At 38.6% G+C, this 27751-nt stretch overlaps 1 protein-coding gene across 4 annotated transcripts in view; it reads left to right on the top strand.

Moving 5' to 3' along the window:
* The window catches only part of LOC139947977 (serine/threonine-protein phosphatase 1 regulatory subunit 10-like), a 28828-nt gene extending 1077 nt beyond the window's left edge, over positions 1–27751 (top strand). Inside the window, exons 2-20 of one of the 4 annotated variants that reach the window (XM_071945910.1) lie at positions 5054–5132; positions 11843–11943; positions 12813–12899; positions 13717–13852; positions 13995–14046; positions 14421–14931; positions 15137–15321; positions 15978–16084; positions 16684–16755; positions 18056–18080; positions 18496–18711; positions 19387–19526; positions 20127–20333; positions 21278–21304; positions 23261–23563; positions 23823–23913; positions 24055–24342; positions 24740–24895; positions 25584–27751. In XM_071945910.1, coding sequence (XP_071802011.1) covers positions 5130–5132; positions 11843–11943; positions 12813–12899; positions 13717–13852; positions 13995–14046; positions 14421–14931; positions 15137–15321; positions 15978–16084; positions 16684–16755; positions 18056–18080; positions 18496–18711; positions 19387–19526; positions 20127–20333; positions 21278–21304; positions 23261–23563; positions 23823–23913; positions 24055–24342; positions 24740–24895; positions 25584–25702 — 2826 coding nt within the window. In that variant the 5' untranslated portion in view covers positions 5054–5129 and the 3' untranslated portion in view covers positions 25703–27751. Of the gene's footprint in view, positions 1–5048; positions 5133–11842; positions 11944–12812; positions 12900–13716; positions 13853–13994; positions 14047–14420; positions 14932–15136; positions 15322–15977; positions 16085–16683; positions 16756–18055; positions 18081–18495; positions 18712–19386; positions 19527–20126; positions 20334–21277; positions 21305–23260; positions 23564–23822; positions 23914–24054; positions 24343–24739; positions 24896–25583 lie in introns of all 4 variants that reach the window. The other 3 variants (XM_071945909.1, XM_071945912.1, XM_071945911.1) reach the window with 3 other exon arrangements.

The following is a 27751-nucleotide window of genomic DNA, read 5'->3' as shown; positions in this document are numbered from 1 at the left end:
AAAGCCACTATACACTTTTCGGTACAGAAAAAAAGAAAAAGTTCACAGATTTACAAATAATTTACAGGGTTTAGAGAAGGTAATGGTGAAAGACTTCTCTTAAAATATTGTTCCATAAAATGCTTTACTTTTTGAGAAAACATAAAAACAATATCAATTCTCGATAGCGAGAATTACGGATTTATCATTAAACACATGTCATGGCACGGCGAAACGCGCGGAAACAAGAGTGGGTTTTCCCGTTATTTTCTCCAGACTCCGATGACCAATTGAGCCTAAATTTTCACAGGTTTGTTATTTTATATATAAGTTGTGATACACGAAGTGTGTGACTTGGATAATACTGGTTACCGAAAGTGTATAATGGCTTTAATAATAATAGCTTTTGCTAAGCCTTTTCACCTATTTGACTCCTGAGAAAGTGAAGAACAGATTGAACGTTTTTCAACGTTTTTTTTTCTATCAAAATTCACATGAGATGAACTATATCATGTCTCTAGCGTAAAACAAAACACTATAAAACTAGTAAAGCCTACACAATCCCCACAATGAATTTTATTTGTCACTTTTTATATAACCAATTGGATAACTTTCCGTATGGCGCCACCACTTTTTCACTCATTTTTACAAAAAGGGATATCTCATTGAGTTAAATTAGATACTATATTATTTCATTTCGAATGAAAAAGTGGTGGCGCCATACGGAAACTTTTCCAACCAATTTATTAACCCCATTCTCTTTGTATTTTCATAATTGCTTTTAATCCATCCACCCGACCTATCAAAGATGTCTGATTTAAGGACTTTTTTTTTCTTCACATCAAAACAATTGCATTTTTTCAGTTAAAATATTGTTTTTTTTGTCTTTTGTCATTAATAATCCAGATGAGCTTCCATATTGATTAACTTATTAATTTTTGCAATTACACTTTCTTTTGGATATCGTTAGTTGATTATGCTTGCTTTAAAGGCAGTGGACACTATTGTTGGTAATTACTCAAAATAATTATCATCATAAAACCTTTCTTGATTACAAGTAATGGGGAGAGGTTCATAGTTTAAAACATTGTGAGAAACAGCTCCCTCTGAAGTGACATAGTTTTTGAGAAAGAAGTAATTTTCCACAAATTTGATTTCGAGACCTCAAGTTTAGAATTTGAAGTCTCAAAATCAAGCATCAGAAAGCACACAACTTCGTGTGACAAGGGTGTTTTTTCTTTCATTATTATCTTGCAACTTTGACGACCGATTGAGCTCAAATTTTCACAGGTTGGTTATTTTATGCATTTGTTGAGATACACCAACTGTGAAGACTAGTCTTTGACAATTACCAATAGTATCCACTGTCTTGAAGAATTACGTAATTTATAATCAAATCATTTAGGAATTTATGTGATAGGGCAGGCATGAACTGACATTGAATCATATATTTCAATAAATGGTTAATTTGCATCGGGGATACAAATTTTAATTTGGTTTATTTTGGCATTTTTAAGAGGAAATTCATGTATTTTGGCATTATTAAGAGGAAATTCATGTATAATGATTCAGGCCTTGATGAATACCACTTTGGAAGGGGCACACCTAGTAAGGGGCACTTCTATGAGGACAATTTGTTTTGAAGGCCTAAGGATTTAGCTGTATGCATCTTGGCCAAAATGGGAATGTGTTAACTCTGTTACGTATTGAAGAAATCCAGGAAAATTGAGAATTGTCCTTCTGAGCTTTTAACTCTTTGCCTCTGAAGAATGTAGGATCATTTGGGCCGCCATGTGTAAGCAAATAGGCATTGTCTCTTTAGGGTTGTTTTGTCAATTTCCTTTGGTACAAACACATCCCATGCATTTCAAGATCCCAAACATCCATGTGTTGGTCAAAGTTCTATGTGTTGGTTGATAGTTTGATACATGTAGAAAAAAAAATGTTCTCAATCTGATGCAGAGTGAGTCGACATGGGCTATTCGACAGTATGAGTCACGACCCATGTTCAATTTAACACAGGTATTTAGGTATTGATAAGATTTGTAGTATCATCTAAATTCAATAGATTCATTTTGGGAAAGAAAAAAAATAATGGTAATTTTAGTCAAGATAACTGAAGTTGCTGTGGAGTTCTCCATTTGCTGTTAAACGGTTTTGGGTGCCATCTAGTTGTTTTTTATTTAGTAAAGCAACGAGCTGCATCAATAGAAAGCATAGTCAAAGCTCTGTGCAAAAACGTTGTATCTTGGTGCGGTCTTGTTTGTGAACGTATCCAGGCTATTGTATCAATTTTATTTTGACGATTTTTTTCCCGCGCACATGTGCAACATTTAAGTGTTTTTTTAAGGAGATATGACATTTTTGCATGACATGACAAAAATATTAGAAAAGTAGAAAACACATAATAGTGAAATATCCTCCTGCAAAAATTACGTATGCAGGAGAAATAAACAGCCTTTTAAATCAAAGGTTGACGTCCAACGCTCCAGAATTATTGTCTGGGTTTATAACTTTTTAGAATTTCACCCTTCTTAAATATCTATGTTTGAGAAGGGTGAAATTGCCTTTTGATATAACAATGCACGTCAGCTATGTAGACACATTACTATTCATTTGTTATTGTCAGTGCAAAACTGCTGTATCTCGATTTTGCAAAATCATTGTATCTTGCTCAAAAATGCTTTTTGACATTGTAAATAAATTTGCAAAGATATTTGTGACAGTGCATAATATACACTTTTGCAAATGTATTTTTAAGGCAGATGTACAATGGATGATGTCACTTAAGGGCCACCGTAGCAAAATCTGACCTGTCTTTGTCAGTTTAATCAATTTTTATCTTTTGATTAATACATTAATAATGTTTACATCCTGTTTTTCCTTGATACTCTATCAGGAAGGTCAAAGTTCTCAGCATTCCTGAATCATTGCTTTGCAACGTACATTTTGAAATTACTTGGTGAAACAGTTTACAAAATTGACCTTTAGATGGTAAAAACATGGTTTCTTAAAAATGACTACATTATTAAACATTGAGAGTCTTAATGGATTTTTTGTTTCTGTTGAACAGTGGCTTCCAACCTGCTTCCTGTGATACTTTTTATACGATTATGTTTTTTGGAAAAACAAGTTACATTTAATCAACTTTCAAATGAACGGTTAAAGGGTGTGTGTGTACTTTTTCCTAACAAAAAAACACAATGTCCACAGATTTACATTACACTTACACAGTTTGAAGATTATGATAGTAGAAAGCTTCCCTTGAAATTTTACTAACCGAGGTGCTGTAGTTTTTGAGAAATGAGTAAAAGTAATAATTTTCGTCTCAGTTTTAGCGTGTAAAAACGTATTAACCAGTATGCTATGGTTTTGGTAAATCATAACTGGTTAAGGGGATTTTACATGCTAAAATAGTTTTGGTCTCATGAGACCAAAATTATTTTGTGACTAGTTTTACTCGTTTCTCAAAAACTACACAACCTTTGTAATATTTGAAGGGAAGCTTTCCACCTTCATTATTTTCAAACCCTGTAAGTTTAATGTAAATCTGTGGACATTTTGAAGAAGTACTCAAATCCTTTAAAGTCACCTGGAAGTGGTATTTTTTCAAAATAAAGCTTTTGTCACTAATATATGTGTTTTGATGAGTGAAATGTGAATAAACAGTTAACTAAGGTTTTAAAAAATCAGTTCTTATGTTATTTACAAATTTAAGAGTAGTAGACCCCGACCCGAGAGGGCGCTGTTCGTGACGTCAATAGAGGCAGACTTTGCCTGTAATGCGTAGAGTAAACACATTTGCAAAGTATATGTACGGACCAAGTCGTGAGTTTGTACGTTTCAAAAAAAACTTTTTTGTTTTTTCCGGCAATGCCGACCAGGTGTATTGCTGCTGAATGCAGAAAAACACTTTTTGAAATGTACCAACTCACGACTTGGACGTACATGTACTTTGCACGTGTGTTTACTCTACGCATTGCAGGCAAAGTCTGCCTCGATTGACGTCACAAAAGGGGTAGGCGGAGTCAGCCCCCCAAACAACTTTATATATTTTTTAAACATATAAATCGTGAAAAACAATTAGTAAAAAAATTGTTTTATTGTTCGTAAGCATATACTCTTATGTTTGAAAGAAACATTTTTTTATTTCCAGGTGACTTTAAGGCTATTGGCATTTCTATGTCCAGCAAGGTGGTCTTATCTAGTGCTTGGAATAAAATGATAATACTAAATTTGTCAAGTGCCCTCTATGACCAAACTTATGAGGTCGGCAATCATTTCTTCCATCTTATAATAGAAATAGCGAGACAGATTATTTGCATAATTATTAGAAATGCCGAATGTGCATAATTAATGCAGCCCTGCATCCGATTTCACAACACACTAGCATTAATCCTATTTCGAGTTAGGATGAGTAACTAACTCGTCATGCCTTAGGATTGATCTGAGCAAGGGTGGCTATCCCTCGGAATATGCCTAATGGCAGGGCAGACCAGGCTGGGGTAAAGCGATCATACGTGTAGTGTGAAAAGGTCAGCCATCTAGAATATATTACAAAAATGGCACAAAAAGCTATCAAAACCCTAGTAACACCCCCTACCCCCCCCCAACCTCCTGCCTTAAAGCCATTATACACTTTCGGTACAGAAAAAAAGTTCAGAGATTTACAAATAACTTACAGGGTTTACAGAAGGTAGTGGTGAAAGACTTCTCTTGAAATATTATTCCATTAAATGCTTTACTTTTTGAGAAAACAGTAAAACAATATCAATTCTCGATAGTGAGAATTACGGGTTTATTTTAAACACATGTCATGACATGGCGAAACGCGCCGATACAAAGGGTGGGTTTTCCCGTTATTTTCTCCCGACTCTGATGACCGATTGAGCCTAAATTTTCACAGGTTTGTTATTTTATATACAAGTTGTGATACACGAAGTGTGGGTATTGGACAATACTGTTTACCGAAAGGGTCCAATGGCTTTTACCTTGACATAGCAACTTGACTTTCTGATCACTGATTGTTGTTTTCCCCCTGTTTTTTCTCTTCTTGCTTTCTGTTTCAGATCAGGTCCTGTTGTCTGGTGGCGAACTCGTAGTCCAACCGCGTTCCGTTGCAGAAAGTTTTATTCGCCTTTTATATCACAATGGTAATTATTCTCCATGTCCAACTCGACCATTTAATACAATTTTTTCATAGTTTCTATTAATTTAAAGGATATTCTTTTCAACTCATAAGTTACCAAAGCTTGGGGTAAAATATTAATATTTTTTTTTTTTTTAAACTGTAGTTTGACTCGTTATACCTCCACACTCAATATTTGAAATATGGTAGATATAACAAAAACTGAAATTACACCTTTATGTAAAGAGTTCATCCTATGGTTTATTTGTTTATGGAGTTTTTTAAGGCTTGAAAGTAAAGAAAAGGGGGTCGACTTCACAAAGAGTTAGTCTTATCTTAAGTTAGGATGAGTTTCTCGGATGAGTTACTTGTCCTAACGTAGAACTAGCCGTACGTTTTCCTTACTCTTTGTGAAATCGACCCCTGATCTAATAGGGCTCAAATTGGGAAAGGGGATGGGTAAATGATTTTACTGTATACATGTACATAGTTCAAAACATAAACTATTTTTATTTTAACAAGCAGTAAGAGAAGATTAATCTTATTTGTCTTATTTGGGTATTAAAGGACACTTTGATATTCAACAGAATTGAATGAAGTTTACCAGACTCAAGGTCATCAACCAAACTGAACATATTTTTTTCAAATTGAAGGGAATTACGTAGTGAATTGGAGAACACAAGAATGGTGGAATTTTGAGTCTAAATGTAGAAGCGCCACCATTTAATACATGGCCTGGTTTAGCAGGTTAATTAAACTGGGTATTTTGGATTTGAGCCCGAGCAAAGAGATTTATTGTCCAAAGAAGTGGTGTACTTTTATCTATCTGCTTTCCTTAAAATTTAATTTACCTTGGGGAGTACAATAAGGCATTGAGGACATTAAGTGACTTATGTGGTTTTTGCCGCTCGATAAAAAGAAATTTTGTATTAGTACTGTAGTAAAATAATCGGTTATATCAGAGTCATAAGTGTAGATAAAGAAAAGTAGATGAATTGTAAAATCCGCCTTACTGGTGAGCTGAGAACTGGTACCCTGTCTCGTTACTGATGGGCAGCATGAAACAGAGGAGCAGTCTTTCAGCGAGGAAAGGTCCAGTCTGCTCGAAGTGATTGGACACAATTTGATACATACTGGCATGTCTGAATTGGGGGCTGTGGCTGTTGCCAAGAAGTGTTTCTATGGGACTCTTATGCTTCAGTGCATGGTCATGTGACAATCAAGTCACAGCCGTAGCCGCTAGTTCAGACATGGCTTATGGGCTGTTATAGTCAGCTGCTATAAATACACTGCAGCTCATATCATTCTGATACGCCATCTAGGATCTCTAATACATGTACATCATACACTGTCATAAGTCAATGAAGACCGAAGTCGGGCTCTTACGCAAATTAGACAGCTACCAGTTAACTTGATGACACTGTATTTATAATCCATGGATGGGGAACTAGACCAGAAAGCAGTTGTATCATAACAATGCCTTTAATGCTTCACAATACATATACATGTGGGTCTGTGTAAAAAATTATTCTTCATGAATAAACCATCTGAAAAGGTACTAATATTCTTACATCCTTGATTTTTTATGCAACGATCTACTTGTAATACCCTCATCGAAAACCCTATTCGTCTTGTAAACTGGACCTCAGCAGGGGACAGTTGGTAATGAAAATTTTTGAACCAGTTATAATACCACCGGTTAGAACCAGTTCTGAAATTACTATTTATAACCAGCCTCTCTTTTGATACAGTCTGCTCTGTAAATGCACATTTTTTCAAGGAACTTGTCTTCACCTGTTTAAGCCAGAATACATTTGTTGGTGATATCGTCCTTCGTTCATTTGTTAGTTTACGTAACAAAGGGTCCTACTTACCCTGTGAATGTGAGGAATTTTTTTTTTTTAAAGTGGAAACATTATGTTTTTCATTTATCAAACATTGAACATTCATACTCTTGAGTGCAGAGAATATATTACCAACAACTTACATGTATTCTGGCTTTAACTGCACTTAACAATTCTACATTGACAGTCTTTCCAAGTGAATTATGCATACAGAAGAGCATTCCATTGTTCAATGGGGGTGACCTTTTTTTTTTAATGAGGGTGGTGCAGACGGAGAATTGGGGCCAAATTATCATGCGTTTATGTATTACCATTGTCAACTAAGCATATTGATGAAGTTTGTTTATTTGATTGAAGATTGAAAGAGCCATTCAACAAAGAGGGGTGTTCTTTTGTATGTAGTGATAGTGTAAATAATCTCTATGGTGCATAAGGGGAAATTTTGCATTCCTCAAATCGTCTTCAGTCTGACAGTGTCAGAAATCATCGTAGAGAAATCCCGTCTCCCCTCCATGCTTTAACCAATAGACTGTGTATTATATTGGCTTGGATGAGTTCATAGCTGATCCCAATTTTACAAACTACACTGACTTTTGGCTGGTATTGTGTTTTTGCAAGCATCTGTTCTTAAGACACTTAAAGGAATTTGCTGGTGTGTAATCATCAGTAACAAGAAAGTAATACGTATTTGGGAGAAAAGAAGAAGTCGGGTTCGCTATAGGTCTCCAACCACATTACCCAGTCAATGGAAATGTGTAGGCAGTACCCCCAACACCTACAAAGAGAAAACATAAGATGTTCATCAAAAGTACTTATTGAGAAGAACATGATACATGTAACACGTGTGTAAAACAGCCCTTGACCTCTGCTGTTCTAGTTGAAACAAGCCTTCTTGGATTTAAGTATTTGATGTGAAATGAAAGGAAGCAATATCCTTTGTGATCTTTATGTAATTTAAGTCATCTTTCACCAATGGGGGGGGGGATGTGGGATATACTCCAAGGGTTTGGCATATTAAGATTGTTAAATATTGGGACAATAGAAATATGAACTCCTGTATATAAAGGAGGCAATACTATTACAAAAATGGGCCTTTATTAGGTGCTTAGACTTAAGCACATTGCACTTTTGCCACCCCTGTTAATACAGCCCCTCTTAAAAAGCACTCGCGCAACCAGTGTAGCTCCTTTGGAGTATGCAGCACCAGCATCCAAATTGGGGCATAGGATGTTAATGGTTACCCTTGAAAGGTACCCATTAACTCCTGTGTGAGTGGCCAGCCCAAGAACACAATTGTCCTGACCGGGATTCGAACCCACCGTCTGATGACTCGGCCGTCAGAACTTGAGTTTGATTCTCTACATCGCTTGGCCACGACGCACTTCGAGTGAATAAAGCCATAAATGCTGCCGTGGGTAGAGGGGATGAATGTTTTTAAAGTTGTGGGGGGAGGGTGTTAATAGTGTAACAGACAGAAGGTTAGATTGTGGCAACATTAACCTCAACTCCATTAGAGTGATTTACTAGGATTCATGGTAAAATCCAACACCACGTATGGTAACTCAATACCTAGAATCTGATTGTGGTGGTGTCAATGCGGGTTATGTGTTCGCTTTTATACATACCCATAACTTTACTTTTTAATGAAGCAACATATATAGACGAGATCATTTTGGGTTGGGGGTTGAGCTCATTGGAAAATTATAAATAAATCAACACAAGCTTGGGACATTTGGTCCTGTTTTATTATCAGTGGTTATTGATGAAGACTTCACATAATACCAGGGGATGGTGGGAAGGGTCTATTCAGGGAGGGGGGGGGGGAGTGCAGGAGGCATTTCTAATGATAAAGATAAACGTCATTTGAATTGATTGGGAAAAGCTTCATGACCATACTCATAGGATGTAAATGGTATGAACCGATACCAAATGACTTTCTAAGAGGGGTATTTTCTTTGAACACTACGTATGACACTCAAAGTATGTGTACCCTCAGCTCCACTGCGTATAAAAGAAAACCATATTCCTAGTCCATATCAACCACAGGGTTGGGTTGATTGCCATTTGCAAGCTGCAGTTAAGAAACCTTACTCGTTGTATTACTGCGTTTGGTTTCGGCCTGAGTATGCACAAGTAATACTTCATGCAGGCATGCCACCTTTAAGCTAGTCGGCTGTTTTTCTTCATTTTGGGTTTTAAGAGTAAATTGAAAAACACAATACAAAGTCCGACTATTTCTGGCGCACTTTCCTGTTTTACAAACCAGTTGCACACCTGTTTTTTTTTTTTTTTTTTTGGGGGGGGGGATATATTAGACTTATACAATGACAGAAAGAAACTGAACAAAGTCAATAAGTCAATAGTGAGGCACCTGTTGTTTTGAACGGGGAAAAGTATACCAACAACTTTTTTTGTGTGTTGTCGCCAGGTCAATACAGTGTACCAGGTTAATCAATATGTTTGTTAACATTCAAGCTGAGCTGTCAGTTCAACTTGATCGATGGATTTCTATTCTTTTGGTATTTTCCCTCAAAATTGTTTGCATTTGTTCAGAATCTGTGTATAGTTCGGTACAAATCAAAGAGTGATGTCCTTGACAACTGTTTCAGACAATAAGTACAGATTATATACATGGAACTGCTGACATATGTAAATAAATAAATAAATAGCAATTTTGAGATTGGCAAAAAAAGTGAATTCCTCTTCATTTCAAGGGTTGGATTCAAACTTGAATACTGTGTTCTTTCAAAGAAATGGACTTTAATTCTAACTATTTGTAGCGTAGTAAACCACTCTTTGGCCGTTTCATGTAATGTTTTTTGTTTAATGTGTCATTGGTATAAATAAAACATTCAGGAAAAAACTCATGTATCAGTGTCAGTCATTTTATGTGTAAAAAAAACTAGTAAAAGTGTTTTGTCCGTAGGAATAGATTTTATAGTACATGTTTATTTGATTTAAAGAGTTATTTAGGACCTTAATTTTATTTGGTTTTCTTAAATTCTTATGAATTGCTGGCATGAAAGCATTTTACTGTAAAAAAAATTTTATATATATAAAGTTTGTTGAATTCAGACAAGGGAACTAAAATCTAACAAGGAAGTTTTAAAAGTGGGATTGATTGAATGTACTTTGTAAACAAGTTGTCGCAGTTTTTATACACAGTAAAAAGTCTTTGTGTTCCATAGCTTTGTCATTGGTTTGCCTCGTCGTTTTAGTGGGGGGGGGGGCTGTCGGGGAAGTGTCAAAGTGGAAGATGATTCTGACTTAAAAGTTTTTTTTTTGTCTTGTCCAACTCCACAAACGTTACTTATTTTATAAAGCTCAGGGAGTGTAGATTTTCGTGGCTTGAAGAAGTTTTTAGCTTAGACAAAGGGACAAGGGGGATATAAAAATCATTGTACAAAAGAAACAATAACTGACATTGGAGAAAACCACTTTTTCTGAAAAGTCCATTATGCTTTCAGTCCTGCTTGTCTTCATTGGGGAGGTCAACTCCCTTGACATTACTCTTCAAACCCTCTGTTTTATTTAGATGTTTCTCCCTTTTTTTAAGAGGGGGGGGGGCATTATTGTTGAAAATGTTGACCTATCCCGGTGTAACATTTTATGTGCCACATAACTGAAGTCATGATTTCAGAAGTAAAACTGACAACTGTATTCATGTAAATTTTCAAGGCATTTATTACAATGTCTTGTAAGTGTCTTTGGAGCAGAACTCGAGACCAAATTTAACTTTTTTAATTTTTACTTTTTGGTCAATTGTCAAAGTCCCTGTGTGCAAGAACAACAACAATTCTTAACAAGAAGGGAACATGTCTATCCTCAATTACTGTTGATTCAATGTGGAGAAAATGTCTGCATTTGTCCGACACTAGACTAGACTGTTAAGAAGAGAATTTAAAACCTCTAAATTTTGTGCAATTTTCTTGTCAATGTCTGGAATACTGATTCTTAATCTTTAGAACACTGAGAATCAGAAAAAAATGTATTTTGTGTGCTTTTGTCGACAACTTTTGTATTAGTTTTTATTCTTGGCTCTTTTTGTTTTAGATAGTTGTGTTTTCAGGGGGGTGATTTGATTTTCAAATTACAAGGCTTTATAACAATTTTTTCATCTTAATCAGTTTATGCTATAATTGATTTGTAATATTTTATTTGTAGTCGTTCATCATTTGGTTATTTTTTACGAGAAGTAAAAGTTGTTTTTCGCCTGTTATCACAATAGTTATTAGACAAAATAAAGTAACACAAGCTGTTTTTTTTATGTTTATATCGTTTAAATTAGCTAGTTTTTGCTTTTTTTTTTAGAAGTGCTTTGAGTATCTTTTGGGGTAGACTTTAGCATTATATAAAAATGTATTGTTATGCAACTGAAAATGGTTTACTAAAAGTATGTATCGCAGTTCAAAAAACTGAATCTAGCATGTTAATTTCTAATAATTAGAATGCAAAATACCAATATAACTAGAGATAGTTGGTATTCATTAAATACCCTGAACAAATCGATAGAAGCCTATTTTCATCACAAATAAGCCCCAGTCCAAACATATCTCAGGCCTGAAGTCTTTATCTCCAGAGGGCAAGGTCGTTTTCATTTTGCAAATATCACTTCCATTGGAAAACGTATGAGGAACTTTTGCAGGCACACCAAGGCCAGGGGCACGAGAGGACCTTGGCCTCGTGGCCTCCGTTTAATTCTCGGCCTGTTCCACTTTTTTCATTGGTTACATACTTTGCCTGAACAAAGTTAAACATTTTTTAAGCTTCTCTTGTTTACCAGTTAGGCTGGTCCTGGAGAGAGCACAATATCAAATCAATTTATTATTGTTTAATATCACCAATTTAATGTTGAGTATTTTAACAACCTGTTTTCATTTTGTTTTGACAGACCAACGCAGTGGATCCCTACCAGCTATTGAAGGCCCTCGCACCTCTCCTAACCCAGGATGGAGCCATGAAAAATAAAGCACAAGTGCCAAGGATATCGGGGTATGTTTTTCTCCAACTCTTATGTTACCGAGGTTGTATCCTAAAGTTGGGTGTGATCCATGGCCATGCGGCAGTTACATGTTGAATGGGTTTGATAGGCACACCCGAACGAAGATGCTTCGGAAAATAGTTTTTTTTGTGGAGCGTCGACTTGTTAATCTGGAGGTTGCAGGTTCAAATCCTGCTCTAGTCAAACCCAGTTCAGCCCAAAAATGTATGTATGTTTGTTTGTTTGTTTAGATGATCTTCCCATCAAGGGAACTCGGCAAACTCCCACAAGGGGATATAAACACCAAGCTGGAAACAGTCAATCTCTCTCATACAAACATTGGTTTAGCGTCGTATGATTATGAAATGCACAAATCAAAAAATTGTGATTCAGTAACTAGACCACAATATTTTCAACCCTGAAATGACTATGAAGGTAGATTCTAGGGTTGGTGATCAAAACAAATGGATTATTTTTAATCTGAAAGGTCAGTGATTGTTTATTCCATACCAGTGTCAATTTTCCAGAGTTGCATTTCCTTGCATGCAGAAAAACTCAAGGAAATAGTTCTTGAATGCCCCCAAATTACTTTTGTGGCAATTCACCTATACAAAACACAGGTATGTTACTGTTCCTACTCGAAGAATGATTTCCAATGTATTCGTCCCTCAGAAGAAATGCCTGAAAAGTCTATTAAGCCTGCACCGTGTGTACAATGTCAGCAATTGGACTCAATAAAATTATTCTCCCTTTTTTAAGGGCAAAATATCGGTCAGTATACAGTCGGTCAGTGTTGAATTAAAACATTACTTGGTATTTAATGACTCAGTATTCAGTGTTCAGAACGCATTTCAACTTCAAAACTAAATTTATTTTACAGTCTGATGAATGGAGCCCGAAAGCTTGTCAGTCGCTGCATCTATGTCAACATCTTAAGATCAACCAATGATGCAGATTTATTATCAAGGCAAGACTCTCAGTCATCCTTTGGTGTTTTTTGTTTTGTTTTTCAACCTCCTGAAGACGAGCAGAGGAAATATTGTGTTTGAAACACCTGCCTTTTTCAGAGTCACCACTCCTTACACATAATTGTACACGCAAGTTAACTACAGTGTAGTTATAGATACTTCTTCAAATGTATTTGGCTTTGGTGTTTGTTGGGATCACTCAAAGCTTTCAACATGGAGGGAGGGGGACTACATTATGCTCTACCAGCCAGGATCCTAGTGGATTATACCCAAGCCTATAATAATTGTATTGTATTGTATTATGTTTTATTCCAAACTGGAAAACATCCCATAACCCTGGGGAGGGTAACAATATTATAAAAACAAAATACATTGAATGAATAAGTCATACGGAAAGGAATTTAACTTGGAACAAAAACAAATAATCACATAGTTTGATTTTCTTTTAAAGCAGTAAATAAAAATATGTACTTGGCAACGCAAATAATAATAGCTTCATCGGGAGTGTCCATCAAAAACTTAAACCTGTCTTCCCTGCCAAGAGTTTCAAAGCCTTTGTAATGATCAATAATATAATAATGAGGCCTACGAACTGTGAAGAGGGTAACCCTGTTTCAACCCCAGGAGTAGGTGGCAACATGCCCCTGGTGGCAATTGATTTGGGTCAATAGCCCAGTTGAGTAGCCCTCACCTTGTTGTAGCTGTCCGGCCTTGTGATGCTTGACCGATCACTCAAAGGCCTTATGATGCTTGACCGAAGGAAATAATGTTAACAGTTTTAAACTATTGTGTAAAATAATGTTTTCCTATTTGTAGTTTTATTCATGATGGCGGTTGGGAACTACTCAATCTGTGGCTGCAGGAATCTAAAGAGTCGACCAATAGTGCATTCATGACTGACCTGCTGAAGGTCTTCAAGAAGCTGCCTGTTACCATCGACATCTTGAAGAAGGTAAGAAAGTTGATAAGGCGTCGGGAAAACAGACAGTGGTCTGATTCAACCCTAAGAGCAGCAGTTCAGAAACGTTTTTTTTTATACCCCAATTTAACTCTTATAACTTCTAACTGTTATCTTTTTGTCTTCTGTTCTGTAGAGCAACACCGCTAAACTGGTCAAGCAAATGAGCAAGTCTGACGCCGACGAGAGTAAGTAACTGTTCAGTTTAAACAAATTCCTATTTTTTTTAAACCTGGATTTCGTGATAAGCAGGGCCATGAAATTGGGCCCGTTGGATGTACCTTTCAAAAATTTATCACAAAGTTCATTCTGAAAATCATCTCCTTTAACTTGGTTCTTATTTGTATATTTAAGAAAAAAGTACATGTTTGTGTTTGTGGACAAATTCTTGACTGAAAAACATGGAAACTTCTTAAAAGTATTACTTTTTTCACAGTTTAGTTTGTACATTAGTGTGTGTACTGAAGAATGCCACATTGTAATCTTTCAAAAACCACAGATTTTACTGTAAATTTGTTCCAATTAGTCTCAAATTATACTCTGATTTTCATTGATTCACCAGAGTTGAAGTTCCTAGCTGAAGAAGTCGTCTCAGAGTGGATGAAAGTCATTAAGCAGAGTCACGAAACTGCCGACTCGAAACCAGCCGCCTCCTCCGCCGTCAAGAAGAAGAAAAAGCTCCTCAAGAAACCGGCCAAGACATCGAGGGAGAACAGCACAGAAGATGGGAGCAACTCACCCATGGAGGTGACCACGAATAAGAAATCATCGGAGAAACCAGGAGAAAATTCCAAATCAAACAATAATATTGAGGAAAGAACTAGTAAGAAGTCTAGGTTATCGCTGAAGAAACCGGCGAAGGTGGAGGAGTCTAATTCCAACGAGGTCAAAAAGGAAGAGGATAAAGTTAGGACGGGGAAGATTAAGAGGCCGGCACATACAAAGTTTCGATCGACAGGTTTAGAGAAAGAAACGACGCTGCCGCCCATAAAAATCAAGAAGAAAAACGTTGATCCACCACCGGTAAATATCAACAGGTCATCAGAGAAGGCTGTACCTGTCAAACGAGAAGGGTAGGATTTTGTGTTTCTGTTTTTTGTTTTTACTCATAAAATTCACAATTTTCCAAACCCATTGACTCTTAACTCAATACACCTGAACATTAACAAGTTTTCCTTGGAAAAACTTGAAAGGTATCGGGTGCGTTTTGCATCAAAGATGGAAAACTTGTAAATCAGACACTTTACCTTGAGCTTATGAATTTGTTTCTTTTCTCAGTCCAATCTTTGGTAAGACTCTCCTTCCCCCAGAGAAGAAACCAAAGTTGGAAACACCAACGTCAGCAACGACAAAGACGTCGGCAACGTCGACGCCCTCATCGGCTTCTTCTATCACCTCTACCTCACCCTTACCGAGTAGCAACAACCATGGACGGATCAAACTCATTCCTCCAAAGCACAAACGTGAGTAGAATTAACGTACAAGGAACAGAAAGTAATTTTTCACGACATGTGGTGTGTCGTGGCCAAGGGGTCTAGCCACACTAAACTCAAGCTCTTGTGTTTCCAGTCAACAGAGTGGTGTTTCAATCCTGGGCCCAATTTCATAGAGCTGATTAAGCACAACAAAGTTATGCTTACCAGAACAGAGTTACCAACCAAAATACCTTGTCGCATGTACAATTTTTGACTTTTGTTTGAGAAGTAAAAGGTGCACCACACTAAGTAATGATGTTTTGTTTAATCCTCTGGATTAGTGCTACTTATGCGTGGGACAACATGCTCCCGAGCAACAGTAATCAAGTTTACTTTTGTTGTTCCTGACCCGCATAAGTTGTTCTTTGTTGGTCTGTCCAGTTGTTTCCCTCAGTCGATTTACTCCCCATGCCTGCATGCCCCTCTTAAATTCATTCCTTTTGTTTTGCTCATCTAGTTGCCCTCCTGTCATGTTCTGTTCTGGGTTTTTTTATATTTATTGTGTGCTTTTTGCTTGAATCAATAATTTTGATTGGTTTGTTGTGTTATCGTTTAACTTTTGCTGCGCTTTGTGATATACTTGTATTTGTTGAGGTCAAATAAATAATAATAATAATAATAATGTTTCTCTGCTTTCCCTACAGAGGTGCAAGAGAGCTCCAACTTCATGGATGCATTGAACGCTCCGGCCATTCCTGTCCGCAAAGTCAAGATGAAGAAACCAAAACCAACGTCTCCAACAACCAACAAGGTAAGGTCATCTCATTTTGCTATCAAACTTCCCACTCTTGCCAAAAAAAACTGCAATTTTCTACTTCACCAGGATCGATATGGAAAAGTTTGCGGTAACACCATGTCATGAATATCTCTCAAAGAGTTGGGTTGGTTCTGAAAAGAAGGATTATCAGGATCGTTGAAACAAATTTGTTTGTGCTCAAAACATCATAGTCTAAAAAATTCTGTTAAAGCGTATACCATATGTTCATGTGGGTCAGCCCCTTGCACTCTTTCCCTTGTGCCTACTTTTTTTCCCAAAGACCATGTTTCTTGCCTGGAAGTGGTCGAGTCCTACATGTATTTCCTTAAAAATTTCAGGTCTGATACTTCACAGAGGCATTGTAGGTGGTTGCCTCCCTGCCCCCTGGCCATTGCCTTTATGGTGCTATTGAAATGCCCCAGTAGAAAGTTACAATTTCCTCATAAGGTGCCCTTTTCTGAGGAGGTAATGCCCTGTGCCCTTGCCCTTTCAAAAACGAAGCTTACAGGCCTGAAATTTTTACAACCTCATCTGAAGCTTGTAAATGTCACTTGAAATTCAAATTTGCAAGCCTGTCCTGTATATTTTTGTAGCCCGCCAGTAATCCCTTAGACTCGCTGATCGTGAGCAGTAAAGGGAAGGATGACGAATCGGAAGATTCTAAGGTAAAATGGGTCGATGGTCACGTTGCAGTGGTTTCTTATTGGTAGAGTGCTCTCTCTCTCTCTCATGCTCATGTAGTTGGTGTGGATTCTTATGATCATGTAGTTGGTGTGGATTCTCATTCTCATGTAGTTGGTGTGGATTCTTTCCTTGAGACGCCAGATGTGGTAATCTACTGGCCTTGTGTTTTTCAACCCTAGCAGAGTCTTTCTCGAAGGCTAAAAGACTCTGCTAGGGTCGAAACATGCATTTGCCTACCTTTGGTGGATGGTTAGCAGTTTGCACGAGCTGTTTCCGTTTGTCATAATCTTCCTTAAAACACTTAATTCAGGGTTAAATAAAAAAGACTTGTTGGAAGTGGGATTTGAATCTGGAACCTCCGGATTAAAGTGCTGGTGCTCCACCAACTGAGCCATGTAGCCCTTATGTTGGTGGTCTCCCTATTTTGTCAATATCATTGTTGGGGTGCAAGTCAGAATTCAGCTTGTCACTGCAGTTACAGGTTGACTGGCTTCTGACTAGCACCTCACCCAGTGGTATTGACAAAAATAGGGAGACTGCTAAAATTAGGGTTATATAGCTAAATTGGTAGAGCATTTTATGCGTCAATCTAGAGGTCACAGATTCTAATCCCACTCTATTCAATTCTTCTTTTTTTACCCCAAACTCTTTACAATTTACCCAGGCAGTTTCTCTTGTGGTTTCTTCCTTCAAAGCTAACAACATTTCTACGGAATAGCAAATAATATTTTTTTAAATATTTTAAATTAACATAGAAAATGTGTGTGAACTGACAAGGTGTGTTTTAACTCTAACAATCCCAATCCTCCTCTAGGATTTACTGAGGTCATATTCTCTATAATATGTACTTGGTCCTTTTATACAGTGTAACCGGTACACATCCTAGCTGCTAGATCAAGACGCTTTACAACATTGTTATTCCTGTTTGTCAAATCCTCTATTTTTTCTCAACCTTTTGGGGCACTTTCAACTGATAATTGCATTGTAGTCACTTTTCTTCTTTTTCTGCTAAGGGGTAACCCGGTTTCAGCCCCAGGAGTAGGTGGCAACAGCCCCTGGAAAAATATTTGGTTGTAGCCTTCAGTCCTTGTGTGTCCAGCGGCTTGCATAAAAACAAAAAGTAATAAAGAAACACTATTACAATGAAACATATTTTTGAAATGATTTTTTCAAACTCTATCCAACTTTGCAAGTTAACAATTGGACAGAAAACATGCAGGCACTCAAGCTTTTTCATATTATCACCACATTTGACAATTTTGGTTTGTTTTAATTCTACAGGACGCAAAGGTGGATCCCCCTAAATGTAAGTAGAAAATGTTCCTTTTCGCATGACATTTCTTGTTTCTTGATCATTCAATATGATACATTTTGGTGTTGAATAATACAGTTTGCAATTAGATATAGCGTAAGATATCGGGCAGTACACAGTCAACCCTCCTAATGTCTGGCCATTTAATATCATCCACTGGTTTTGAATCAAACTATGCTAGCCTGCCATGGCTTATCACATGATGAACGCATCTGAACTGTACACAGTCGACCCTCGTACTGTCTGACCGTTCAATATCATTCGATGAGAATTAAATCGGTCACTTACTACCGGTCAGTGCTTAAAAGAGTTAATAATCTCTCCAATAATTTAACTGAACTAGATTGTTACACATTTTAAATTTATGTTTTATTACGAAAATAACACACTTATTCTTCTCTTCTCTCAGTCCGATTTTACTCTTCCGGCCAAAACGAGGACGAAGAATCCGACAAGTCAGAGAAGGCAGAGACCAAGGACGAGACGAACAGCGCCACCGCCAAAGACACGGTCAGCACGAGCAATCTTAAACTGGTCCCGTCCAAAAACAAGAAGTGCGTCAAGTGGAGGGACGAGGACAAACTGGTCGATGTGCGCTACTTTGAGATGGATGAGACGGAAAGAGGTAAAAGCTGAAATTAAATTGTTATAAATTTCATTTTCAATCATTTTTCGTATGGCTTCTTATGTAGTGCTCATATTCTTTACTCTTGTGACGATCAAGGCCCTGCAACATTCAGTATTTTCGTACAAGTGTGGTGGAGCTACATTTTTTTAATGGACCCTTCCCATGAAATATGCTAATTACATTCACGCATGCGTACAGACCCTGTTGGTTGGCAAACGCCATAGAGTTGTGCGCTAAGCAGACGCGCAATCGCGTCTGCGTCACGCACCTATTAGCCGTGTACAAAACAGCGCGATGTTCCCTCATTTTGCCAACCAAAACGTTAGTGCGCACGCGCTATGTACAATTTACATATTTCATGGGAAGGGTCTATTATGAGACCTACTCCTTTTACATAGCACCCTGTAATGGTTAACAAGGTTTCTGTGGCGCAATATGCTGCCTATCAGAGAAGGAACATTGGGGTGAACCCCTTTTTTTTTCGATCAGTGAATTTAGGTTCTTTATTAACTCAACACACGGGGGCAAAGTGATTTAATTTTAATAGTCTGATTTGATTTGGTATGAATTTCTCTCGTCCTATTTGATTTGATTTGATTTGATTGATGTAATCTTTTCTGATTCGTTTGATTTGACTTGATCTCATCTGACTTAACTTGATTTGATTTTCAGTCAACGTGAACAGACCCAAAGACTTCCGAGATGCAGCGCATCATGAGATGGTGATGGAGAGGGAGGCAATGAAGAACGCTAAGCTAGTGGGACCAGGGGAAGATCCTGGTACCAATGGTGGATACACTGATCTCTTACCAGTAAGTGTTCTATCCAAAACTAGCCGTAGACTAAAACCCAGTTCATACTTCCTGCGAATGCGAAGGGAATGTTGACGTCACAAATTTGCAACGAATTATTCGCAGCAGTTCAACTTTGTTCAACTCACTTGCGAATATCGCTGTGAAATGAGGGTTGTGACATCAAATTAACGTCAATCTCGCATTGCATTCGCAGGTAGTAGGAACCAGGCTTTAGGGTCCCAAGTCATTTTGAGATATGGTTGACACACTCATAATAATGACTTTATTAGGTTAGGGTAAATTTGTCTGTATACACCCAAACCAAACAGTGAACTCATGAAGTGTCCGCTATACCTCCTAATGGCTAATAGATGGGTAATTGGTAATTACTCCCTTTTTTTAGACGACTCTTTTTAATGGGAAGAGGCCCCACCAGGCAACACTGTAGAGGATTGTATAAAGTCAAGAAAGTCACTTGGTAGTCAATAATATTTTTTATTTTTTTTTATTTTATATTTTAACATTTACCTGTGAGTGTTGTTTTCTTTCTGTCTATGGCTGACTACAAAATGTTGAGTTTATTTTTATAGATAAAATTGTGATTTTTCCCCCTTCCAGTGGAGGCTACCTTCCTTGATCAGGCTCGTGGATATGCCCGTTATCGACTACGGCACAAACAGCGTGGAGAAGGGACTCCAGAAACAGCGAGAGATGATTGTCCTCCAGGAGATATACTTTGATAAGAAAATGATCCCGGAAACGCCCAAGGAGCCCGATCCCGAACCGTTTGAGCCCAAGGAACCCACAAGAATCCCGCTGGAAGATGTGAGTTTTGGCTCGAGATGAAAACTTGTATTCCTGTTGATCTAACCATAGTCCAATGATGCGATTGTGTCTGTCCTGTGTGTGCAACAAAATTAATTGTGGGGGGGGGGAAGAGTTGACTTTTAAAACTTTTTCCCACTTTGGTGGTTACCCAAAGAAAATTGACTACAGCAGGATTTTAACCTGTGACCTCCATGTTAACTTGCTGGTGTTCTATAAATTTGCTATCTAAGCCATGCTGGTGGTCATTTGGGACTCTGGTTGAGGGGCTGAGGGGTTGATTTGCCCGACATTTCACCCAGATAGAATGACATTAACCAATCTGTGTGGTCAGCCACTCAATGAAATCGTTATGTTTTAGTCCATTGTCCACATCTCTGTCATACTCTTTTAACAACTTGGTCACTTCTCTGTTCATTCCTTTTGGCCACCTGGCAAACTCTCTGTCCAACCTACTGGCCACCCCTTTTGCCTCCCTCGGCAAACCCTCTGGCCAATTATCCAGCCAACTCTCTGTCCCCTCCCCTATTGACCTCTTTGTCTTCCAATCTGACCCCTCTATAACCAACTATAGTGCCGATTCTCCAGCCACCCCTCTGGATCTGGGAATCCGCACTCCTCCCAGGTGACCCCAATAGCTAACCCATTTACTTCTATCCATCACCATGTCCACTCCTCCATACCACCCCTAACCATTCTTCCTTCCATCCCTCTGTCAGAACACCCTCAAGATGTTCTCAATCCATCCATCTGTCCACAACTCCCCTCCCCATCCATCCTCTCCATCCACCCTTTCCAACTTCTCAGTCCTCCAATCTTGCCACTCCTCTGTCGTCCCCAGCCTAGCCCCCCATCTCCCACTCTTCACACCTCTCAATACTTGGTCCCACACTCACGGCTCATGATTGACCCGTATTCTGTTTTATTTCATTACTAACTCCAAGGAGACCAAGAGGAAACCTGGTGACGATGTGAGTGTGTGTGTCTGTCTGTCTGTCACGCTGTCTGTTTGTCTGTCTGTGTTTTACTTGCATAACATTGATCACTCCTTTTTCCTCAAACATCCATTCTTTAAAGCCAAAGAATGGAATATGGTGAAAAACAGTTGTACTAATACTTTTTCCATCTAAAATACAATAAAATGTAATGGTTTACAAGGTGCTGTGGCACGATATGCAGCCAATCAAACCAGGAACACCGGGGCGAACCCCTTCTGTTAACGATATAGACTGGGTTCTTTTACGAGCATTCACATCAAACAGGACCAACGGCTTTATGTCCCATCCTAAAGATGAAGCAATAATGATTTAGTGTCTTGCTTAAGGACACAAGTGCCATGACCGGTACCGGGACCCACACTCTGCTGATCAGAAACACGAGAGCTTGAGTTCAGTGCTCTTATCTGCTCGACAACATCATGCCATGAATGTTTAACGAACACAAATTCTTATCAAGACACTTTTTCTTTTGTTGGCTGTTCAATCAAAAATAGAGATTGGGAATCGATTTTACTCTTCCATAAACCATTCATGTACTTCTTTTCAGTAACTTGATGAAGTGATGTCATTAAAATGGCATGTTATACTGGTAGCATGTCACTTGTGTTTCCATTGTTTGTTTGGATTATTTAAGCTCCGGCCATACAGGCCCCGATACAAGAATGAAACGAGAACGCACGCCCTTGATTGGTTGAACAAACATGGGCGTATTCTGCGTGGAGCCATTCAACCAATCGAGGACATGCATTGTTATCGTTCTCCTTTTTGTGCTCGTTATCGCGACGCTGTGTGACTGGGCCTAGAGTAACAGTTTGGTTTTAGCTAAGAAAACTTCATTACCTCGTGACTTTAGCTTGGCATGGTTTTTAATTAATGACTCAGGTTTTTTTAAAGCTTAAAGGGACACGTTGCCTTGGATCGGACGAGTTGGTCTATAAAAAGCGTTTTAAAAACCGTTTGTTATGAAATGCATATGGTTAGAAAGATGTTTTAAAAGTAGAATACAATGATCTACACAAGTATCACTCAAAATTGCACGGTTTTCCTTTTACGTCGCGAACTATCACGGTCGGCCATTTATGGGAGTCAAAATTTTGACTCCTATAAATGGCCGCCGTGTTAGTGTACAAGGTAAAAAGAAAACCACGCAATTTGGAGGCATATTTGTGTAGATCATTGTATTCTACTTTTACAACATCTTTCTACCCATGTGCATTTTATAACAAACGGTTACAGAACGCTTTTCAAAGACCAACTCAACCGATCCAAGTCAACGTGTTCCTTTAATCAAATGCTGACAAACAGGGTACAGTTTAGTATTGGTTCAAGAGTTAATTTTGCATAGATGTTAAATTTACATCGGGGATAAAGAATATTAATTGTTTGGTATTTACCAATATCTACCGATGTGTGTAGCACTGTATACTCGGTATTTACCCGAGTTCTGTGGGAAAAGAAATCACAGGCATACATGTATTACTCGGTTGGGATTCTTTTTACACAACCACTGCACTTCTCCACTCACCAATAGAGGGTACTGTAATGTTGACACTCAATGCTGCGAAGGGCAGTTTATGTTTCAAAGCTGTGGAAATTAACAGCTCCCTCAGTGAATGTGACCTACAGCCAATAAGCGGCAAAACAAAAAAAAGCAAAGCTCCTGGTGCTTACCGTTAGAAAATGAATGACATGACAATACAACTCCATGGACTTTGTTGGACCTGCAAGCTGCCTAACTTTCTTGCTAACCTGTGAAATATGCATATATGCTTTTAAGAAAAATTTTCTGCTATAGTTAGCATGAGCAAAAATTTGCTAAAACCATAAACTTGGCAACAGCTTCTTGTGTTTTTTGCAAATGACGCATGTTTAATGAGTTGCTGACAATAAAAACAGTTGACATTATTTTGGTGTTTCATTCTTTTTTAGGAGACAGCCGATTCTTCCCAAAGCACGCCCCTGTACTCGGAGCCGATGTTGCCAAACCCCGCCGCCTTGCCGCCCCTTCTCCATGGTAGCCCTGGACCTGTCATCCCACCAGGCATCACCTTACCCCCTGGCCTACAGCTGGATAACCTTCCACCAGCCATTGCCAGCTTGGTTCAGCAGATACCCGGGGGCCTAGCGCCGGCGTTGCAGGGTCCAGCGAGGCAGGGACCAGGCAGACCCAATGACACTCAACCCCCCAACGCTACCATTACCAATGTGCAAAATCTTCTTAATTCAATTATGGTAAGAACTTAACTTATCCAGGGTTCAATAATAACACTGGACCGCAGGCCCAAGACCATTGATTTTAGCGTCGGGCCATGAATGATCTGCCACAACTTCCTCTCAGGAATTGAATCCCCATTTCTTAGTTCAGAAAGAACTTAACAACTACCTCTTCAATTATTGAGTTTCTTCTGCGCTGTGTATCTCGGGAAAAGGCGCTTTAGCAAAAAAAAAAAAATTATTATTTAAGTATTCGCAATTTTGTTTGTTTTTGTAGGGTAATCAGCCCGGTGAGGCCCAGCCGTCCCAGGATGAACTGACGAATAAACTCAGAGATATGCTGGAACCGTTCAAGAGCCAACTACCAGGTATGAAATCCACACCCCGTCCTCTCATAACAGTGTGCCTACTCAAACAGTGTATTTATTTTGCAGAAACTTTTACATAAAAGTGAACAATTGTTTATTTGGTCTGATGAAATAACACTCTCTAATGTTCTTAATCCACAGGGTCTTTGCATGGTCCTCCACAGCCCAACCATGCAGGTGGGCCCAACTTCGGCCCAGAGGGGCCCAACTTCGGCCCGGAGGGGCCCAACTTTGGTCCAGATGGGCCCAACTTTGGTCCAGATGGGCCCAACTTTGGCCCAGATGGGCCCAGCTTTGGCCCAGATGGGCCCAACTTTGGTCCAGATGGACCCAACTTTGGCCCAGAAGGATGGGGCCCAAGAGGCCCTCCCCCAGGCCATGGTCCTGGCCCCATGAGGGGTCGTGGTGGAGTTCGACCTCCGTTTCCAGGTAAGGGTTTTCTCTTTTCTTCGCCGCTTGACACAATTATATTCAATTCAGTTTGAAAATGGAGCAAACTCAATATGTCGACAATAGACCATGCAAGTCTCGGGCGTATTCAAGCATTTTTGCGAGCATTTTGGTTAACATTGTGATAACGCATGAAGGAAACAAACTTCCGCTCTATATTGGGTCTTACTGTTCGAATAAGTACTAGACTCCCATAGTACATTGATTTTTCCCATTAGCCATCTTGCTTTTACCCGATGAATTCTCTCTTTGATCAGTGCTTTTTTCCTTTTAAAAAGTGTTTTACGAATGTTATTATTAATGGAGTTAATTGGTCCATTGACACAGGGCAGGAAAATAATAAGACTAATATTATCTATTTTTCTCTTTTTATCAGGACCAGGCAGAGGGTTCTATAACGGACCTCAATTCCCTAATGGACCCCATCGGTTTCCAGGACCGGGTGGACCAGACATGGGTCCAAGGGGCCCACCCAGAGGTCCTCCCAGGGGTGCAGGCCCACGGGGACGTGGACGAGGAAGGGGAGGAGGAGGTATTGTGCTCAACTTCTTTTAAACAATATTTTATTCAGTGCATTTTTAGTTATTTCTATCCCAAGGCTTGTCTTAAAAAGGGTTATAATAGTAAGCATCCTGTGAATTAATTTCGTTTTAATATCCCTCGTTCATTAGAAATCAATCAAAACAGTTGAATCTGTGAAACGATTCATGCATGAATTGTTTCTCAGGTTCCTGCGTGAATCAGTTCTTAGATTTCTGAGAGTTGGTGTCCGTTCACCATGCTGCGGCCAGAGATGTGGTTGGTGTTACCCGCTGTCACCTCGCTAAACATAGATGGATGAGACTTTCTTGTGAAAACACCTTGATAACTAAATAGGATTTGAAACTTTGCATGGTGGGAATACGATATGGAAAAGTTTGCGGTAACACCATGTAATGAAAATCTCTCGATGAGTTGGGGTGGTTCTGAAAAGAACCATTGGTTTCAACTCGACGTTTCGATCAGTATGCTCTGATTGTCTTCTGGAGAAAGCTGTTGATATATTTATACAAAAAACATTAGTGACTGAGACACATGCATAGAGCCCCTCCTGTATATATGGATGAATTGTCCACGAGACGAGCAAATTTTGATCCCCTATTTTCTAACTTAAAGCACCACTTGAAAGATCCTTTCAACAACACCCTCAAACTTCACTGTTGTTTCCTTCCCTCCCTCAGGAATGAGTTTTTCTACCCGGCCCGTCTGCAGACATTTCATGACCCCTAGAGGCTGTGAGAGGGCCGTGAATTGCCAGTTCTACCACCCGGGGGTAAATGGACCGCCGTTAACGGAATGAGCTTTTGAACATTGGAGAATCCTACAGAAGGAATGCAAATGATGCAAAACCACATACACAATTAGATGCCCATGCAGATGACATCCAGTCAGTGAAAACCAATTGAGGCGCTGTCAAAGTTCAGATGTGTCTTCCTTATTGCAGAGGATAGAATCTTTGGTACTCCAACTGAGGCTCTGTGTCAAAGTAGGCTGGTTCCTATTAACCACATGCCATAGGAATCCACACTGAGCACTTCTGGGTACTGTACCAAATCCAGTTTTTGCGTCAGTTTAAACTTTAGGTGCTAACCAGTAAATTCCCCCCTTCTCGTATTTGTGAATTCCCTGCTCAGCCTGCGACTACTAAGAACGCCTAGATTCCACAGATTGTCAGAATCGTGTGGTGATGGTTTGCTAACTGGAATCTTCATTGCCAATTGAGGGACTTCCGTAGAGAGACAGCTGTTCCGAATGCCTGCTGTGATCAAACTTCGAAAACCCACAAGAGAATTTCTTATCTTCAAATGTGACATACAGAGAAGTACCGTAGTACTTGACAAATCATGGACTAATAACAGTAACAATAACTGTTGCAACCATACTTCTACATTTTGGAGTTCTTTTTCCATCTACTTGTTTTTTTTGTTTTGTTTTTTTACTCCGTTTTCCATGGAAAAAACTGCGCCCAAGAACTTCTAATATAGAAATAAGAACTAAACTATATCAATCTTTCAAAGTCATTTGGCCTCTCTGGATATTTTATAGACGGGGGGAAAAATAGCTTTGTCTATATTTATAGAGGGCAGTGTTCACATGTAATTATTGTCTACAATTTTAGACCATGGGGGATTTTCAGTCTGAGGTTTTAATAATCAACGACTGCCTGATACAAAAAATAGTAACATTTTACGGTAAAATCTCTTTATAAAATGGTTCTGGGCATTGTGAACAGTGTCCTCTATTGACACAGAAATCTTTTCATGGCTCTGCTTAACCATAAAAATGGAATCTGTGCTTATGGAAAGAGGGAATTCTACACTTATGTCAAGCGTATTTTAAGGGTTAGAATGGGGTTTTTCTTGTGCACGTGCGTACTCCACCTTGCTAGGCATTCATCGCTTACACAGCTAGCGCAGAAATTCAGTGCTTGCACAATAAGCACAAAAAGGTGATTCTGTGGTAAGCAGAGCCATGAAATCGGGCCCTGGTATATTGAACTGAAGTTCAGTTGTATGCCAAATTGGTTTCTAATCAAGTTAATTATGATTGCATTTGCCTTTTGACCAGAAATGTATCAGAGAGTTTGAACATATCAGAACCACAAAATATTGATTTGGGAAAGAACCGTAGGGAAAATGTCAATGGCCAGAGGTAGTTGAGGTTTTTCATAACATGGATGATGTCACTTTTCCCTTGAATTATTCAATAATAGCCTGATTGATAATGATGATGGCGACAATTAGCAACAATTCTCATCAGAAAATTTCCAAAATTTTTCCAAAACTTCAACAAGACCACCTTTTGGTCTCCTATTTTGAATACTTTTAAAGGGGCCCAGACTAAAGATAATCAAAGGCTATTGTTAGGAATCAAGTCTGGTGTCTTGTCTCCCAGTTTGATATTTATGCTACAAAAAGTGATTTGGCACCAATGCATGGGGTGTGTTTTAGAAAAGAGATTGTCCCCAAAAAATAGTTTGAATGCAGTTAAGTTGTTCAAATACCATGATTGATCAAGTGTATTCATTTGCTACACCTAGTGCATTCTTGGATTGAGATTGTCAAATTTTATAAAGCTGCTAAACACAAAATGTTGCTTAGCAGATTACGAAAAGTTGGTCATCAGTCCTAAAGGTGAATGGTAACCACTTTCTGCTAAGCAGGTGTTTTTTATGCTAAGCAACATTGACTGCTTACCGGCTTCGTGAATTTGTGGCCTTGTGGTTACAAGTTTGCACTGTATAATGATATTATAATGGTTTCCAGAATGATTATATTTGTAACATACATTGTTTTTGTATGGCTACAGAGGCAGTTTTTTTACAATATATTTTGAACTATTTTTGTAA

The sequence above is a fragment of the Asterias amurensis genome, chromosome 15 (genome assembly GCF_032118995.1).
Source record: "Asterias amurensis chromosome 15, ASM3211899v1".
Classification (NCBI taxonomy): domain Eukaryota; kingdom Metazoa; phylum Echinodermata; class Asteroidea; order Forcipulatida; family Asteriidae; genus Asterias; species Asterias amurensis.
The sequence above is the reverse complement of the archived record's forward strand: the minus strand, read 5'-3'. Positions and strand labels throughout refer to the sequence as shown.